The sequence below is a fragment of the Cyprinodon variegatus genome, unplaced genomic scaffold, assembly GCF_000732505.1.
Source record: "Cyprinodon variegatus isolate N-32 unplaced genomic scaffold, C_variegatus-1.0 Scaffold491, whole genome shotgun sequence".
NCBI classification, from domain to species: domain Eukaryota; kingdom Metazoa; phylum Chordata; class Actinopteri; order Cyprinodontiformes; family Cyprinodontidae; genus Cyprinodon; species Cyprinodon variegatus.
The window spans coordinates 44,071-61,237 of record NW_015150944.1 but is presented as its reverse complement, the minus strand read 5'-3'; the positions used below and the strand labels follow the sequence as shown (position 1 = coordinate 61,237).

At 36.7% G+C, this 17,167-nt stretch overlaps 2 protein-coding genes across 3 annotated transcripts in view; one reads left to right on the top strand and one right to left on the bottom strand.

The window, feature by feature from the left end:
* The first annotated feature begins 1,311 nt into the window (after positions 1-1,311).
* pcolce2 (procollagen C-endopeptidase enhancer 2) lies at positions 1,312-11,045 on the top strand. 2 transcript variants are annotated; one of them, XM_015390272.1, is made up of 9 exons: positions 1,312-1,870; positions 2,097-2,205; positions 3,098-3,353; positions 4,241-4,365; positions 5,358-5,494; positions 5,603-5,766; positions 7,959-8,039; positions 9,901-10,068; positions 10,365-11,045. In XM_015390272.1, the coding sequence occupies exons 1-9, from the start codon at positions 1,545-1,547 to the stop codon at positions 10,517-10,519; spliced, it is 1,521 nt and encodes a 506-aa protein (XP_015245758.1). In that variant the 5' UTR covers positions 1,312-1,544; the 3' UTR covers positions 10,520-11,045. The 2 variants fall into 2 exon arrangements, with proteins under 2 accessions (XP_015245758.1, XP_015245759.1); XM_015390273.1 differs by having other exon boundaries at positions 1,336-1,870; positions 10,389-11,045.
* Positions 11,046-12,386: 1,341 nt separating this feature from the next.
* Positions 12,387-17,167, bottom strand: part of trpc1 (transient receptor potential cation channel, subfamily C, member 1) — a 19,781-nt gene continuing 15,000 nt past the window's right edge. Inside the window, exons 11-13 of the mRNA XM_015390271.1 lie at positions 15,347-15,548; positions 14,872-15,066; positions 12,387-12,880 (exon numbers count right to left, since the gene is read on the bottom strand). Of these exons, the coding sequence (XP_015245757.1) occupies positions 12,653-12,880; positions 14,872-15,066; positions 15,347-15,548 (625 nt within the window). The 3' untranslated portion in view covers positions 12,387-12,652. The remainder of the gene's footprint in view (positions 12,881-14,871; positions 15,067-15,346; positions 15,549-17,167) is intronic.

Sequence of the window (17,167 nt, the reverse complement as noted above, 5' to 3'; positions counted from 1 at the left end):
ATTTTGTGTTATATGGGGTAAAGAGAAAATTATGTCTCTGCAAGTCATCAAGGAGTTTTCTGTGAAATCATAGATAAATACCTACTTTAATAGTAACTTAAAAATCAATTCAATGTAGATATTAGTACATGTCATATTAATGTAATGTAATATAAGTAATGACAATGGAAAAGATGTTTGCCCCAGACATTTTGTCCACTATACCTTTTATTTAGACAGCATGGATGTTTAAATATATGCATGTATTTGTAATCAAAAGGCTGTAGGAAAGTATAGTTAGTCTTTATTTAGAAAATATGGATGTTGTGCTCGTTCCTGTTGAAAGAGTGTAGATGGATCCTGAGGTTCTGGCGCCTATCCGCTTTCGGCCAACCTTCCGTTTTCATTGGTTTTTGACTGGCCATCACTATTAAAATTTTCTGGCTACGCCTCTGTATACAGTGCATCCACATATGACATTTTATTTTTTTTATAGCAGGATTATTATTCAGGGTTATTACACAGGGTGTTTACATGGGTATTTACATAGATTGATATTTATATTTATAGATATAGTTATTGTTCTGGGTCTAAAATAAGAAGAAACAGGCTATTGCACAGGGTATCAAATACTAATTGCAAACATAAAACATTACAAAAGTTATTGCCTAAAGGAGCTGCTGATTGTAGAGAAATCCTGGATATTTGAACCAAAAACTAATACCTGCACAAAGCATCCCAACCAAATATAAAGCTTTCCTTATCTGTAACTTTTTTTTTATTTTTGTATATATCATTATTTCTCCTAATTCTTTCCTGTAACTTGTGAATCCCTTTTATACTACATTTTTCATTCCACTTAACTTTCCATTGATATGCTTGGATTCAGCACTCTGTAATCTTCTGTGGCTTAATTTCCTTTGAGGCCGGCAACAACTGTCTCTCACTCTGCTGTCAAAATATTATGCAATATTAATTTTTCGATGAATTGATATTATTAACTTTTCATCTAAAAGTTGATGTTTTTTATAGATAATTTATTATTATTATTATTATTATTATTATTATTATTATTATTATTATTATTATTATTATTATTATTATTATTATTAAGGATTTTTAAGACCCATGCTGTGCTATAGTAACTCCAGCAGGTGGCGTTTTCCATCTGTCCTTAGAAAATTGATCTCTCATTGCTCTTAATATTTGCTCTGAACATCCATATCAATACCTTTTTTGCACCATGTTTTTTTTTTCACCTACACTGTTTAGATTTGGTCACTACTACACTTTAAGAAACGGAAATGTCATATACAAAATGACAACAAAAGTTTTCTAAGTCTAAGTCCGTTTGACAGATTGTGAATTATGCTACAATTTATGTCAGTAAAATTTGAAATGTATTAATTATTTGCATTTAAATAAGTTGTAGACTTCCATCTTTCATACCAATGCCGCATAAGATAAGCTATGTATTCAGCAATGTCAAACCACACATGAATAATCTCAGTCAAGTTTAATCATGCCATCTGCTAATTCTTTCCAGACCAGGTGAGTATGAATCTATGACAGGACCCCACACCCTCCAGGCGCCTCCACCTTTCTCTTTTTTAATTTCTTTTTCTTTTCTTTTTTTCCCCCTTCATGATCCGTCCCCTCTTACAGCCCCAGAACAAACCCTATATTCATGTGCTCAAACTCCCTGCAGTAACTCCTGGGCACTTGGCCCCCCTCCACTCACTCCACTGCTTCAGCTGCTGAGCGCAATGCCACGGAGCGAAACCAGGCGCAGCGCCTGCTCCATTTACCCAGCCATGTGGAGGACATGCAGTATCTTTTGCTCATGGTCTTTGCTATTCCTGGCAGAAGTTTGTGCGCAGTCTCAGCAGAGGTAAAACCTTTTTTCATTTATTTCCAATCTTAAAAAAGAATATAATGTTATGAGGACCAGAGGAGGGATTTTGAGAGGAGTATGCTGAGGAGTATGGACTCACATTCACGCACTGAAGATGTCTGTTTTATAGAGGCTGATCGAAGTCCATACTGCATGTTTGTTTGTTTTGTTTCATAATTTAATATTATGTTATTCTCATCATGTGGAAAAATTTCACCTTCAGACAAATCTTCACATGTGGCGGAAACATCACAGGGGAGTCTGGAGTTATTGGAAGCCAGGGTTACCCAGGAGTTTACCCCCCAAACACCAAATGTGTGTGGAGAATCACAGTGAGTCTGATTACCTCCAAACAGTTTAAATCAATAAATTAGGAAGATTAATGAAAAAGGTTCAATAGATTTAACAACAACCAAATAGTTGTAGCCTACTATGGTGTGACAGGTCTAATTACTACTTTCTAAAAATATTTCATTACTGTGCCTGCTCAGAAACTTTAAAGTTTCTGAGACTAAAGTTCAGAAAGTTTAAAAACATTTGTTTTTAAGTCCTGCCAAAGATTCTACATTTAATTTAGCTCTAGACTTCAATTGGGCCATTCTAATAGGTGAATATGCTTTGCTGTGAACCATCTTCTTGTGGTTCTGACTGTATGTTTAGTGTTTCTTTTCCTGTTGGAATGTGAACTTCTGTACCAGCCTGAGATCCCACACGTATGGTTTCACCAGCAAACATGAAAAAAAAAAAAAGGGGGATTTCAATTTTTCAAATGAAATAATATATTTCATTTTCAAGCTGCTCCTATGTCTATGTCTCACTTGACCTTTTACGACATTTCTAATTGGATGAAAGTTTGGGCTAAAAAAATACTGAATAAAATGCCCATTTGTTGGTATGAATTTTAGATGTTAGGAATGTATGAATTCCTTATGGCTTTGAGAAGTGACTTAATGTCTTCTTCTAATTCGTTTTAAAAGGTTTACATAGTTTCTGGTAGATGAAAATATATGATGCAACCAAATTAATAAAGTTAAAAGGAGGATGATTGCTGGTAATTTTAAAATACCACATGGCAGAACTTTATTTGGACAGTTTAAATTTAAAATCAAGGGCTGTCTATTTAAAGCTGTGCTGTCTGTTGCACCCAGTGCATGAGAATGATATGAAATTGTATGAAGTAATAATCAAACTGATATTCTACGCTCTGTGACGTTTCAAACCTAGGTACCTGATGGCAAGGTGGTCGAACTGTCGTTTCGCTCCATGGATCTAGAGAACGACAACCTTTGTCGCTATGACTACGTGGACGTACACAGCGGTCACATCAACGGCCAGAGACTTGGCCGCTTCTGTGGGACCTTCAAGCCCGGAGCTCTGGTTTCCACAGGCAACAAGATGCTCCTACAGATGGTTTCTGATGCCAACACTGCTGGGAGTGGTTTCTTTGCTGTTTTCTCTGCTGCTGACCCTCACAAGAGAGGTAGGGATGAAGCTGGGAACGTAGTGAAAGGATATATATATATATATATATATATATATATATATATATATATATATATATATATATATATATATATATCGGTATTGGCAAGTACCAACAAATAGGGCAAAGCCATGATGGCAATTATTTTACATCCAAGTAGTATGCAGTACTTCATACACACATACATCAATGTGAACCAGATGGTATTGGTATGGTATTGGCCAATACTGCACAGCCAGGTATTGGTCTCAGGGCCAAAAAAAGCATCATTATCATAAATATATATATATATATATATATTTATTTATTTCGATTTTATCTTCTAGTGTTTTTTATGTCCAGTATAAGTTCATGTTCATGCAAAGAAACAGAAAGGTGAATCTCAGCTTTCCTCTCAGCATAATGTGGTATTTCTCAGCTGCTTTTTTTTTTTTACTCTTCTGTGTAAGATTTCAGTTATAAACCACAGTCAGAAGTATCACTTAGAGGTAAATGAGTATTTTTCTGTCTGAAGTCCCATCTACTTTCTTTTTTTTTGGTGGAATTTTAATGGATAGTTTCTGGTACTCTGCTAAATCCACAGCTGTAATGAATACTGTCTCAGCAACCCGTTTGCCGGACTATGTTTTTATCATGGAAAAGAAACTAAAATAAAGCTTCTCATATCTGATCAAAGCAACATCTCCTCTATTTTTGTAATATAGCTCCAACTGAGTTCATTTGTTTGTCATGGAGGGAAGTAAGTTCAAAACTCACAATACTAAAAGGTATTTTAAAGGACCTTTTACACATTTAGACATGCTTGTTTCTCAGATATAGGACTTAAAAGATGAGAAATAACATCTGGAAACACAATTTAAAAGTTTGATCCTCTGTCTTCATAGGTGATCAGTATTGTGGAGGCATACTTCATAAACCATCTGGGACTTTCAAAACGCCTAACTGGCCTGAAAAGGACTATCCAGCCGGTGTTAGCTGCTTCTGGCATATAGTGGCACCGAAAAACCAGGTCAGTTTCTTACAAAACAGGTGAATCTAAAATAAAAGTCAAATCTGTTAATTTCTTTAATTCAACTCAAAAACTAGAAGCTTATAATATAGAGATTATTTACATATGAAGTGATAGATTGTGGTCATTTTGATGAACATGACTAATCAAACCATTATTTTTTGTAAATTAGATATGTGCTTTAAGGAAGGCAAATTATAAAGGTGTAGATGTTGGAGCTCGGCCTGTTTTTCAGTGTAGTCCTGTTTCTCTGACTGTGACTAGATGCATGAACTCTCTTTCATCCTTTGACGTCGGGGTGGACCGAGACCTTGTCTGCCTGGCTGTGTGTTTCCTGGATGGGGCCGCCAGTGAAGCTGGTTGACAGCTGCCTTTTGTATCTCTGATTCTGTCTCCTTTAACCCCAGTTGGCCTTGACATGATGGCCTCTCACACTGAGCCTGGTTCTGCTGGAGGTTTCTTCCTGTTAAAAGGGAGTTTTTCCTCTCCACTGTCACTACAAGCATGGTTGGTGTCAAGGATTGCTTTCGAGTCAATGAGTCCATGCAATCAACTGGTTTTCCTTAGAGAGAAAACTTTGAATCTAATTGACTGTATGATCTAGTTGAATTGTAAAGTGCCTTGACATGACATGTGTTATAAATTGACGCGTTATAAATAAACTGAATTTAATTTAAAATAAAGGTTGTGAAAGGATCTTTTCTGTTAGCTGTATCCAATACAGAAATGGGAAATTTTTGGAAAGAGAAAAAACTTTAAAATCAATGAAGTTTAAGTTTTCATTAGCTTAAAATTAACAGAAATATATGCTTAAACCAATGCCATCTCTATGTAATGTATAGACTTTATGACCCCTACCTTTTCTAATCCATTTCCTGAAAGAAATAACGTTTTCACATTGAAATGAATGCACTTTGTAAACTACCACTTATTTAGAGGACTGTTTGCCTGCAACAGAGAGACAATCATTGGTGAATTATCTACTGCTACAGATCATCGAAGTAAGGTTTGAGAAGTTCGATGTGGAACGGGACAACTACTGCCGCTATGACCATGTCTCCATCTTCAATGGGCCGGAAATAAATGACGCCAAAAGGATCGGCAAATACTGCGGCGACAGCCCCCCAGCGTAGGTGATTTCTGTCATGCAGAAGGTACTATTTCTCAGTGGAAATTTGCATCTTGTGATTTCATCCCAGTTCATCATCCATCCCTCTTTCCCTGCGCCGCTCATTAGACCAGTGTTCTCTGAGGGGAATCACCTCCTGATCCAGTTCCTGTCAGATCTCAGCCTGACTGCGGATGGCTTCATCGGACACTACAAGTTCAGACCCAAGAAGCTGCCCATCACCACCACACCAGCAACCACCACCACGAAGCCGGTTACCACTACACCCATACGTACGTATTAACTTCATTCATGTAAAAACTGCTGAAATATTTGTTGGATAATTCTAGCATTTTGGGAACACTTTATTGCAGCAGTGTTGTCCCACAATAAAAGTGTAGAAAAAAATCTAACCTTTTATATATATTATTATATATTTTATACATTCATTCAGTGGGGAAAACTGAAAAACCCTATGAAAGGATTTTAAAAAAATGAAATGAACAATGAGCAAACGATTGGCCCCATGCTGTCAGTACTTGGTATAACTGTATTTTGCTGATAGGACGGAAGTTAATCTTCTCCCTTAACTCTCATCCCTAATATCAGAACATCATCCAAAATTTTGGGTTATCTCTTATGCTCTCTTCTCTTCAGCCCACCACATAGAGTATATACTGTAGTAGTTGTTGGTCTGAGAGGGCCATGAATGAATATGGCCATATGTGTTCACAGTCTGTTCATTTTGCCATATGATTTGAATCATCTTTGAGTTGAAATAAACATTGTTAGTTTCCAAATATGTAGAGTCAATTTAAATAGTATATAGTATATAATTCTATAGTATAGAACCTTTTCTATAGTTGGGGAGTGCTAGCCTAGTGGGTTAGAGCAGTGCACTTGTGCTCTGAGAAGGTTGCAAGTATCCAGTTCGATCCCAAAAGCCTGCACTCTGGGTCTCTGAGCCTCAATCTCCAATTGCTCCCCGGACACCGCACAATGGAAAACTGCTCTCCAAGGGGATGGGTAAAATGCAAAGAGTGAATTTCTCCAGTGTGAGATCAATAAAGTTAAATTATTATTATATGTACAAATCTGTTATGCAAGACTAATAGGCCCACAGCATCACTGGTCCTTCCCCATTGTTTACAATTCTCATTGGGTGGTTTTCAAAATGTTGAATATTTGTTCCATATCAAACCCAACCGAACTCATCCAACCAAAGCACAGGTTTCAAATTAAAGTTCCAGGGTGTTTCCAAAACTCCATGTTTGCCATTTTGAAATGGAAGGGTAGAAATTGATTAATCCCAGCATCATTGCCAAACAATCAGTTGGCATGGAGGTAGAAAATAGTGGAGACTTGATTACCTCAGCCTTATTTTGCGACTGCTCTTTTAACCCTTTAAATAAGGTAGAATGTGCTTTAATAAAGAAGTGGCTACTCCACATGCAACAGTGTTGGTGTTTGAAACAACCATTCGTGATAAGAATGGTTGTTCTCTTACCTTCTTTCTCTGATTCTTTTTGAAACAAGCTACTAGCTCCACAAACATCTAAAACACAAACCAAGCCATTTAATTGTGGTCATTTGAATCTAGGTGAGTACTGCTACAATAATTATCACACATCTGCCTGACTTGAATGTAATGCTTTACAGTCTTTCTCATGTTGTCATGTCATATTCAAACCTCAGGGAAACAGGAAGTTAAGGATTAATACTCTGACTAATTACTAGTAACAATGAGGACAGAATGAACATTAATCGAAGAAAAAAGATCTTTACCAAGTGTGCTAATAAGTTGAGTGGAGGGTGTTGTGAAGAAGTACCATAGTATGATTACAATAAAGGTAAAAGTATATAGAAAATGAAAGTTTAAAGGATTTAAAATGCTCAGACTGTGCACTGGATAGAGCACATCATCCTGCTCATGGAAAGTCCCCATAAGCAGTACATGGTAATACAGAACTGATCCTAAAAGTGTGTTTGTTACCATTTTCCCTGAGTAAACTGTACGTTACATAAATTGACTGTCAGTGCAGGCATACATCTTTGCCTGCAATGGTGGTTCATTTTCATATTCAAACACTCACTCTCACACACTGTTGCTTTTTCCCTTAGTCAGGCCAGGTTATTTTGGCAGCGACCCTCCATGTGATGATGTCACTCAGTGACACTGCTTCCCGTCTGGCTCATCTTCCCTGATTTTCCTTCTCCCAGTGAGAAAATATGTAGTCAGTCACCTTATATTTGCTGGAAGCCATAATTCTTTCTTTAATAGATTCTAACTTCAAAAACAGATGTTTTCTTATTTTGTTATTAAATTTTTTTTTGTCTTGAAAATTGACAGAGATTAGAATATTTTATAATTGAGAGTATCCAGTAAAGAGATGACAAAAACAGATGGAGTCATAACTTACATGCATCAATGGCTAAAAAAAAATAAAATAAAAAAGAATATGTATGTTTGTGTGTGTCTCCACAGCTCTGTACTCGGTGGCCTTGTGTCAGCAGAAATGCAAAAGAAAAGGAACCCTTGAGAGCAATTACTGCTCTAGCAATTTTGGTGAGAACATCAATGCATGTCATGTTTTTATAACCCTCCTAAATTACCCTAATTAATAGATTTCATCTTCTGTTGCATTGTGAAACTTTTGCAAACATGCTTATCCCTAAGAGCTGAGGATCCGTAGACGTATATCAAGAAGTTCTTGACAGCCAAAACTCCCCCTTAAGTAGCTGTTTACAGCCCTGATCTTGTCCTCTCTTTTTTTGGTCATGCAGCTAAAAGCCTGCCTTCATAAACAGTCTGGAACTGAAGTACTGCACACATTAGGGCACAGTAACCTCTAGTATGGATGCAAACACTCCCAGAGCCTGTAAGGGAGTTTGGTGTAAAATAAACAGACACGCTCTCTGGGATGTTAGCTGCATACGGGTGATCTACACTTGAAACTGAGCCAGACCCAAATGAGCAAAGGATATGGAAAATGTCTCATGAATGTTGTGGTTGTGGGGAAGTCAGTTCAGGATTTGTTAGAAGTGGTGAGACAGTGGGTTAAAAACAGTCCTGTCTAATCAGTGCTTTAAGTCTTAGAACAGCTGGTGTTGTTTCATCCAGATAAGTTCTCTGAGAACCATCCAAAGCACTTTTCTGGTTTGTGTAACAGTAGTATCTGACTTCTCAGCTCTGTCAGTGGAGACACAGTGAGCCCAGCATTAGTAAGAGTTCTGTTTTTTTTTTTCCCCCTTTAGGTTCCTTCTTTATCTATAATTCCTCCAGTGCCACCCGCCCACTGTTACAGAGTTTCCATGAGTCAGAACAAAGACAATATGTACTCTTCTGGAGGCCTTCGTCAGACTAAACAGGAAATCACTCCAACCCCCACTTCAATATATTGTCTTAGCATCAGGGGACAACTGGGAGCTTTGCTTTTTATTAGAAGATAGTCACATTCTTATGGAAATTCTATGGAAATTGAATAAATTTATATGCACTCATTATTCCCAATAAAGTCATATTAACCTTGGAGTTTTTCCAAGGTATAATTATATAGTGATATATTTACATCAAAAGCATTGAGTAAAAAAACAAGAAAACACTCAGAAAAAACTGAAAACATGTTTTGATTAAATTTATATTATCTTCCATTTATAATTTAGGCTCAAATACATTTATAAAACCCTGTATCCACCAGTAAGCCTTTCACATCCCTTTCATCTTATCAGAATGTTCTGCCAATGGTCCATAAAAACTTTTCCAGAGGACAGCTGTAAATTTTCAGTTCAGTAACTTCTTTCTCCAACAGAATGCTAGTAAATTTGCTTCATTTATTACCTAAAAGTTTTTTTGTTTCACCAATAACACTTATGAAAAAGGAGCGGTCAAAACAACGCTTAAAAACAGTTACAATTTCAAAATCAATATGGCTATTTATAGTCATTCTACTTTTCCATAAAACAGTTTTTGGCTCTGGAAGTAAAGTGCTTTGCTGACATTGTGTTGTTTGACTTTTAGCATTTTACTTATACTTGAGCATTATAGCCAACAGCTGAGGAACAGGTTAGTGAAAGGTCGGGAGGGGAGCATTGAGCTCTAACATCCTGTTAATTTACGCTGACATTTACAGGCTGGCTACACTCTAAAGAAGGTCCATAAAAATAAAATTTACTTCAAATATGTCTACATCTCTCTCATACAAATGAAGCCGTAACACAGATTTTCTTTACTGCAGCTGTCAAATGCAAAGCTCCTGTTTTCTATCATTTTTTTCCTTCCAATCCCTACAAGAGGCTTATCTATTAAAAAAAAATGAAATGTAGTATTTACCTTTCAAATACTCTAACGTAGATCTAAAATAGCTACAACTGCACATCATTATAAATACAGCCCATTCTTTAATGTCTCTTTTGGTTGTCTGTCACAGTAATAACAGGGACAGTCATTACTGCGGTGATTAGAGGAGGAAGCATGTATGCCACGGTCTCCATCATCAATGTGTATAAGGAGGGCAGCCTGGGAATCCAGCAGGCAGGGAAGACGATGAGCACCAAGATCATTATCCTGTGCAAAAAGTGTCCATTAATCAGAAGAGGTAAGTGTAACGATGAAATTAAATAATTAAATCCTCCTTTCTTGCATGTTTTAAACATTCAGTAATGATGCAGCCTCTGGTTGACTGTTTTAAATAACAAATGGCTTTGAGTTTGCCTCCTGCTCTGGCGCCCCGGTCAGCCAAGCTAGCCAAGGCATAAGGTAAGCAGGCAAAACTCACTGTCCAAACAGTCAACAACAGCTAAAGCTGTAAACATTAAACATACAGACCTGCCACATGCAGACTCTCATGTCCGGCCTCCCTGAATGTCTCTTCCATTCTGCCACTGCATTCAGGTCTTTTTTGTGTGACTTCACCAGGCTTGAACTACATCTTCATGGGCCAGGTGGATGATGAGGGCCGGGGGAAGATTGCCCCGCACCACTTCGTCATGGCCTTCAAGAAGAAGAACCAGAAAGGACTTAACGTTCTGAAAAACAGGCAGTGCTGATTTTCTTTCGCAGAAGATTTCCGTCAGACCTTTCCCACCCAAAGAGGACTCAGCTGTGGATGGAATCAATTAGGAGGAAAAGACAGCTCCTTCTCAAGGACACAGAGATTATATAACATCTGGCAGTAAAAAATAAAATATGTATAGCTGATTTAATTAAGGGTATCTCACACTTTTGCATAGAATGGTGACTTTTTTCTTTAATTGCTGGCATTATTAAATTGATAAGGCCTGCATCCCGTTTATAATACATTTCGTCATCCTGTTGTTTCAACTTAGGTTAATGAACAGAAAATGAGTTAAAATCTCTCCTTCTATCTGCAGTTTTCTCTTAGAGATAAAAAGGTAGCTTGTCAGAAAAATCTTTCTTCTACATTTTTTTCTTTTTCCACATCTGTTCAGGCAGCCAATACTGGCACTTTCTTTTAAAATGACTCCAGACGTAACTTTTTATTGTTTTCAATCAAAACTGCTATCAAAAGTACAGAATGGAATGTTGAGAGTTTTGCTCAATTTTCTTATCAGCCAAAGGGAATTTCTTTTTTACTTTTTTATGACAGTCGGCTAAAATTGCCATGTATTCAGTTTTGATGGATATGTTTCACATTTTAAATGTGTTGACTGAAGTGCAATATTTATTGATTCATGCCAAATAAGTTTTCTGATTTTATATTAAAATATTTACTTTTCAGTTATGCAAACAACCAACCAATTCATGTCATATAAATACTGTCAATATTATTTTTCCAAGCAAAAACACTTTAAATATATATAAAAGTTTATGAATGTTATTTATAAAACATTGTTTTTATCTTACCAAATAAAACAATATTTTCATCCCTGTTTGCTATGAACTTTTTGGCATTAGAATGAATAAGACATGTGAAATGTGGGATGTGTGGACAACGGTCTGCTGCTAGCTGAGGAAAACTTTTCAGGAATAGAAAATAAAAGTGGGAATTAAGTGTTTTTATTTTTATAGGCAGCTGACATGTTAGCAGAAGCAGATAGCTTTCACCAAGTCTTCGTTAAGTATCAATTCAGGAGGCTGAAGCTAAGGTTCGCCCAAGGGAGGCCAAAACACAGACACAGGCTCTTTAAAGAAAACCAGTCTCAGCAACGTCAGACGGTTTGTGCAAAGTCTACATCATGAGCTTTTAAACTATTTTTCATTATGCTGTTTTTTTAGACAGAAGCCAGTAATCATTTACACAGCGAATAGAAGTAGGGGGTTGAGCCCTTTCATTGATCTCCCTGTGTTAAACACATACTAGTAGAAAAATAAAGACAGCATTTAAATAATAATTGCTGCTGTCTGCTGTAGCTTGATTCTTTCTCATAACCTGCTTCCTACAGATAGATCTTTTTTTTCCCATTGTCAGTAATCATAGGGCTTTCATGCAAATAACCACCTTATATAGAAGTTATACACTTGTAATACCTCAGCTATAGTCAGATAGACTAGATAATGACTGGTCAAGGAGGAATCAAGTTGTCTCATTTGAAATACCAGCTTACCAGTTATAGAAGCATGTTAAATGGCTTCTTGTTCATAATCAACATAGAAGATGTTGACCTTTCACCATTATGTTATTCCACAATATACTGCAGCATACTGTAAGTATTTTTTATAATACGATTTTAAAACAGCTGTTTTAAAAATGTCTGACGTCTGCTTTGGTTTCTACCCAACTTGGATTAGCTGTTAGCTACCAGGTCCCACTAATAAGCATTTATTTCAAATGAAAACACCAAGAGAAATATAATTAGATATTCAATTCTCATTTCTCTTTACTTAGTTTTCAACAATAACTATCTCTGTCTAGGTTTCTAGAGTCATCAAATCCAAAGAAAGTCCAAATCTTTTATTAATCTTTATTTTCTGTTGAAAAGAATGGCTTTTTTTATTTACAAGATAAGGGTTACACAGCTGAATAAATAGGAGGCCTGAGTCTTTGGTGAATACATAGTTCTCTAACAAAGGTCCAGGTTTTAAAATTAGCCCAGTGACTTTAAAGAGCAGAGTTTTTGCACATGCTTGGGGGATCCCAGATAAACATGAAGCAGATTTTAATAAGGAGGAAAGAAGGAAGAGGAAGTAGTCAGTTTTTTGTTGTTGTTTCTTTCTTTGCCTTAGCTCCTTGGGTAAAACATGGCGTATTTGGATGTCCGGAATCCCAACAGGTCCCTCATCTCGTTGCGAAACTTGGACAGATCTTGGCGAAGGTCGTTGAGATTTTCCACCGTGGCCTGATCCATGCTCTGCATCTTCTGTCGTGTGGAAGTCAGGTAGCGGTGTACCAGACAACACATGATCTTCTGGTAGTTCTCATCGCGCTTCTGTTTCAGGTTCTTCCACTCCTGCAGAGAAACCACATTTTTTCAATGATGGACATTGTGTCAGTTTTAAAAACCTACAGAAGTCTTAAAGGTGTAGTGGAGGATGTTCTTTTTCCAAGTGGATCATCAAAATAATTGGTCCTCCTAATTGTCAATCACTCTGGTGATATGTTTACATAAGACCGTCCTACGTTCTTGTCCCGATTTTCACTATGTCAGACTCCCGGTGGTGAGTCCTGCTCCCCAAAAAGAATGTTTCACATTAGCAGAGCATTATTAGATAATGCAGTTATAATTTTAAAGAATGTGTTCCACTTTCTATCACTAATTGATCATAACATAGACTACAGACATGTCTTGAGGGCATAAAAACCTAGATGACTCTTAACTTTCTGCATCTCAATGCATATCAAACAGAAGTTAATGTCCTTGGACCAGAGTCTTGGAAAATAAGGTGATTAGTCAGTCAATTCATTTGGATGGGATTAAATTGATCTCAGATAATAAAGAACAAAATCTTGGTGTTGATCAAGACTAGAATTTCCATCTTTCATCAACGGAATTTAGCAAAAATTAGAAATATCCTGTCCATGGGTGATGCTGAGAAACCAGTCCATGCATTTGTTACTTCAAGGCTGGACTATTGTAATTCTTTAAAATCAGGAAATCCACAAACTGTAGTTAAAAGCCTTCAGCTGATCCATAACGCTACATCCAGAGTTCTGATGAAAATTAAAAAGAGAGATCATATTTTTTCTATCCTAGCTTGTCTTCATTATCTTCCTGTTAAATCCAGAAAAGAAATTAAAATTCTCCTTCTTACATATAAAGCCTTAAATGGCCAAGCTCCATCTTATATCAGAAATATGATTGTTCCTTGTGTTCCTAACAGAGCACTTCACTCTAAATCTGCAGGTTTGGTGGAGGTTCCTAGAATTTCTGAAAGTAGAATGGGAGGCAGATCTTTCAGTTATCAGGCTCCTCTAATGTGGAACCAACTACCAGTTTTAGTCCGTGAGGCAGACATCCTGTCTACTTTTAAGGGTAGGCTTAAAACGTTTTGATAAAGCTTACAGTTAGAGGGGCTCAGGTTATCCTGAGCTATCTCTTTAGTCATGCTGCTATAGGCTTAGACTGATGGAGGACATAGGGACCCATCTTTAATCATTCTGATTAATTCTATCTCTATTTTCCCCATCTGCAGTATTTTGTAGTTCAATATTTAATGTTATGATCTCTCTGCTTTTTCTCACCATAGTAGCTTCATCTGGTCTGTTCCTGTTTGACTGTGACACAATCCTAGAGAGAAATATCAGCTATGCTGCTGCCGCCAACCCCTTTATTTATATATGTTGGAGCTTGGTCTGTTTTTCATTCTATCTCTCCACTGTGACTAACTGTATGTGCTCTTTCTCATCCTCTGACATGGGAACTGGCTCAGAGCTCGTCTCCCTGACTGTATGTTTCCTGGAATTGTCCGCCTTTGGAGCTGGTTGATAGTTACCTTTTATCTTTTTCTATGTCTGCTTCTGTCCCCTTGAACCCAAGTTAGCCTTGGCAGATGACCGCTTACACTGAGCCTGGTTGTGCTGGAGGTTTCTTCCTGTTAAAAGGGAGTTTTCATCTCCACTGTCGCTTCAAGCATGCTTGTGTGAGGAATTGCTTTCGATTCAATGAGTTGATGCAATCAGCTGGTTTTCCTTAGATAGAAAGCGTTGAGCTAATCTAACTATATAATCTGGATGAATTGTCTCCGTAAAATGCCTTGTGATGACATGGACTGTGAATAGGCACTATATAAAAAAAACTAATTTGAATTTAATTGAATAAATAAAACCATCAAAAAACATCCTTCTTATGGTTATTAGAGTGTACTTAGTTTTTCAATAAACAACATATCTGTTTATGCCAAAAGAAATGCAATGAAAGGAAAAGGGGTTTATTTTAACCGTTGTTTTGAATTTAAAAAGATGACATGCATCTAAAGTCATGACTATGTTTAACTTTCTCACCTTGAGGCTATTCTGTCTCTTCACTTTGCCCTTTGTGGTGTGAGAACAGATCCATTTCCTGAGACTGGTCACCAGGTAGCAGACGGTCTTCGGAGAGGTCAGGATATTAAGAGGTGGGGGCAGGGTACACTTGTCATCAAAGTAACTCAGCCAGAGTTTAGCCCGTGCAAACTTCCACTCCTTATCCTCATGGTTCTATAAAAGCACATTAAAAAGCACTTTTATACCATAAAGCTTGAACTGTTCAAGAGAAAAAAAAAATCTTGGAAATGCAAAATCACCATTGTAATCTAATCAGTTGTAAATAGTGACTCAAAGAATAAACAAAGAAACAATTTACCATCTGTGAGTCATTATGGAGTAACTTAAAGTAACATCTAATCGTAACATAAGTAAAAATAGATGCTGCTTTCAGCTCTGCGATTAATTTTAATTGCCTGAGACATTTACAGAGCCAGATGTTGTTTAAACTTACAGCAATTTGTCTGAAACTTTTATGGAGCATGGCCACCAGCAGCTTGGTCAGCACAATAACCACCACAATGTTGTAGGTGCCTATGATCATGGCGCCGACGAAGGAGCGCAGCTCCTCTGTGTAGCTGATGCGGGTGACAAAGAGCGCAACATGCGCTAAGGAGAAAATGTACCAGAACAGAGCGTAACAGGTCCCCATAAACCTGGAAACAGAGGAAGCGGATGCATAAATATAAAAGTGGCTGCCAGCCAATGTTCCCTCTAATTTGTCATGTGCCTGAGCATACACACAAGGGGCAACATCAGATGTGCACTCTTAAGCAATACACCAACATTAAACTTGTTATAAACCTGGGATCATAGACGTTCAATAGTTTGTTAAAATCATAAGAGATTACAGCAGTAATTTCTAGTTGCTTACTTTTATTTTTAGTGATTTGGCCAACTTAAAATAAAAATAAGTAATGAGATGTGTTGTATGCTATATGTAGATGTGCAGTAGCACAGATGAATAGCATTTCTATTATGAATTTCATAACAGTCTAGGCATTTCATAATAAATATCCATAAATAAAAATATTAATAAATGTCAGTAGAATATCTAATTTTCACGTGTCCATTTTACTTCTCCAACGATTGTCCAAACATGCCACTTTAATAGCTTTCTGGATGCTGTTTAGATATGATTTATTAAACTAAATCTTCTTTTACAATCAGCACTGGATGTTTGAAGTATAGCATAAATACTTCAAGCTGTGAGATCTCCTTTGGCTACTCACATCTAAGTGCAGCAGCAACCATATCTGGAATGTGCCGATGACCTCTGTGTACGTTATTGCTTCATTATGTTCTTCATTATGTCCCATGGAGCATCGTGCTACGTGGTAGACAGGTGCGTCTTAAACTGAGTGCATGTCTGATTGATAGGATGTTACAAACTGGTGAGTTTCATTCTTCTGGAAACCTAGACTGGAGGATAATTTGAACAGCTACATATTCTTCCAGCTACATTATTCATTTATTCGTCTTTTAAAGTGCAGAATAAGGACATTTTCTGAACTTTTTAAAAGGACACTCGCTTTTATTAAACATAATCATCCAAATACAACTATTGGATTAATACATTTTTATAAAAAAACTGATTTTATAGTGATATATTAAAGTAGGATTGAAGAGTAGATCCAGCAGATTGAGGTAATTTGTGATAGCTGTAATAAAGACGAGATACTATAAGAGCCCAAAAAGAAATAAAAATAATATGAACTTATTCCATATTGATTTGTTTTTTAACATATTTCATTTAGTATGGCAAGCAAAGCATTGGTCTAATTGATTTACAGTTTACATTGGATTTTATTTTATGCCCTGCATAGATTTTCGTGTGAGGGAACATAGCTGTCCACTAGATATCTTACACTTATAAATCCATTTATAACCATGTATTCCAACCCGGTAGCTATCACTTAAGACTGCAGTGATGTGATTCTTTATCCAGTGTGTGGACACTGCAAAAAAATGTAAAAACAGAAAATTTTATTCTACATCTGCAAAAAAAAAAAAATCTGACCTAATATTTGTTCATAAATGCCAGATGAATATATTTAGGTTTTCAATATTGAAACATTAACAACTATGGGACCAGATGAAGTCAACAGCCAGACCATCTAGGTAACCACATGGCCTTTTATTGAACATTAACCTTCTACATGTTGTTTATTTGTAGGAAGGTGTAAGTTTAAGCTGTTGCAAAATTTCACAAGATAAAAATTAGACTATGAGAGCTGTGTGCATCAGACTAACAATGCTGGTGAGAAGTGGAGCG

Bases quoted from the DNA above. Each gene is read 5' to 3' on its own strand.
- pcolce2 (XM_015390272.1), top strand. From the start codon at position 1,545: ATGACAGGACCCCACACCCTCCAGGCGCCTCCACCTTTCTCTTTTTTA. The intron at 1,871-2,096 runs GTAAAACCTTTT...TTTCACCTTCAG, and splicing joins TGTGCGCAGTCTCAGCAGAG to ACAAATCTTCACATGTGGCG. The intron at 4,366-5,357 runs GTCAGTTTCTTA...CTACTGCTACAG, and splicing joins TAGTGGCACCGAAAAACCAG to ATCATCGAAGTAAGGTTTGA.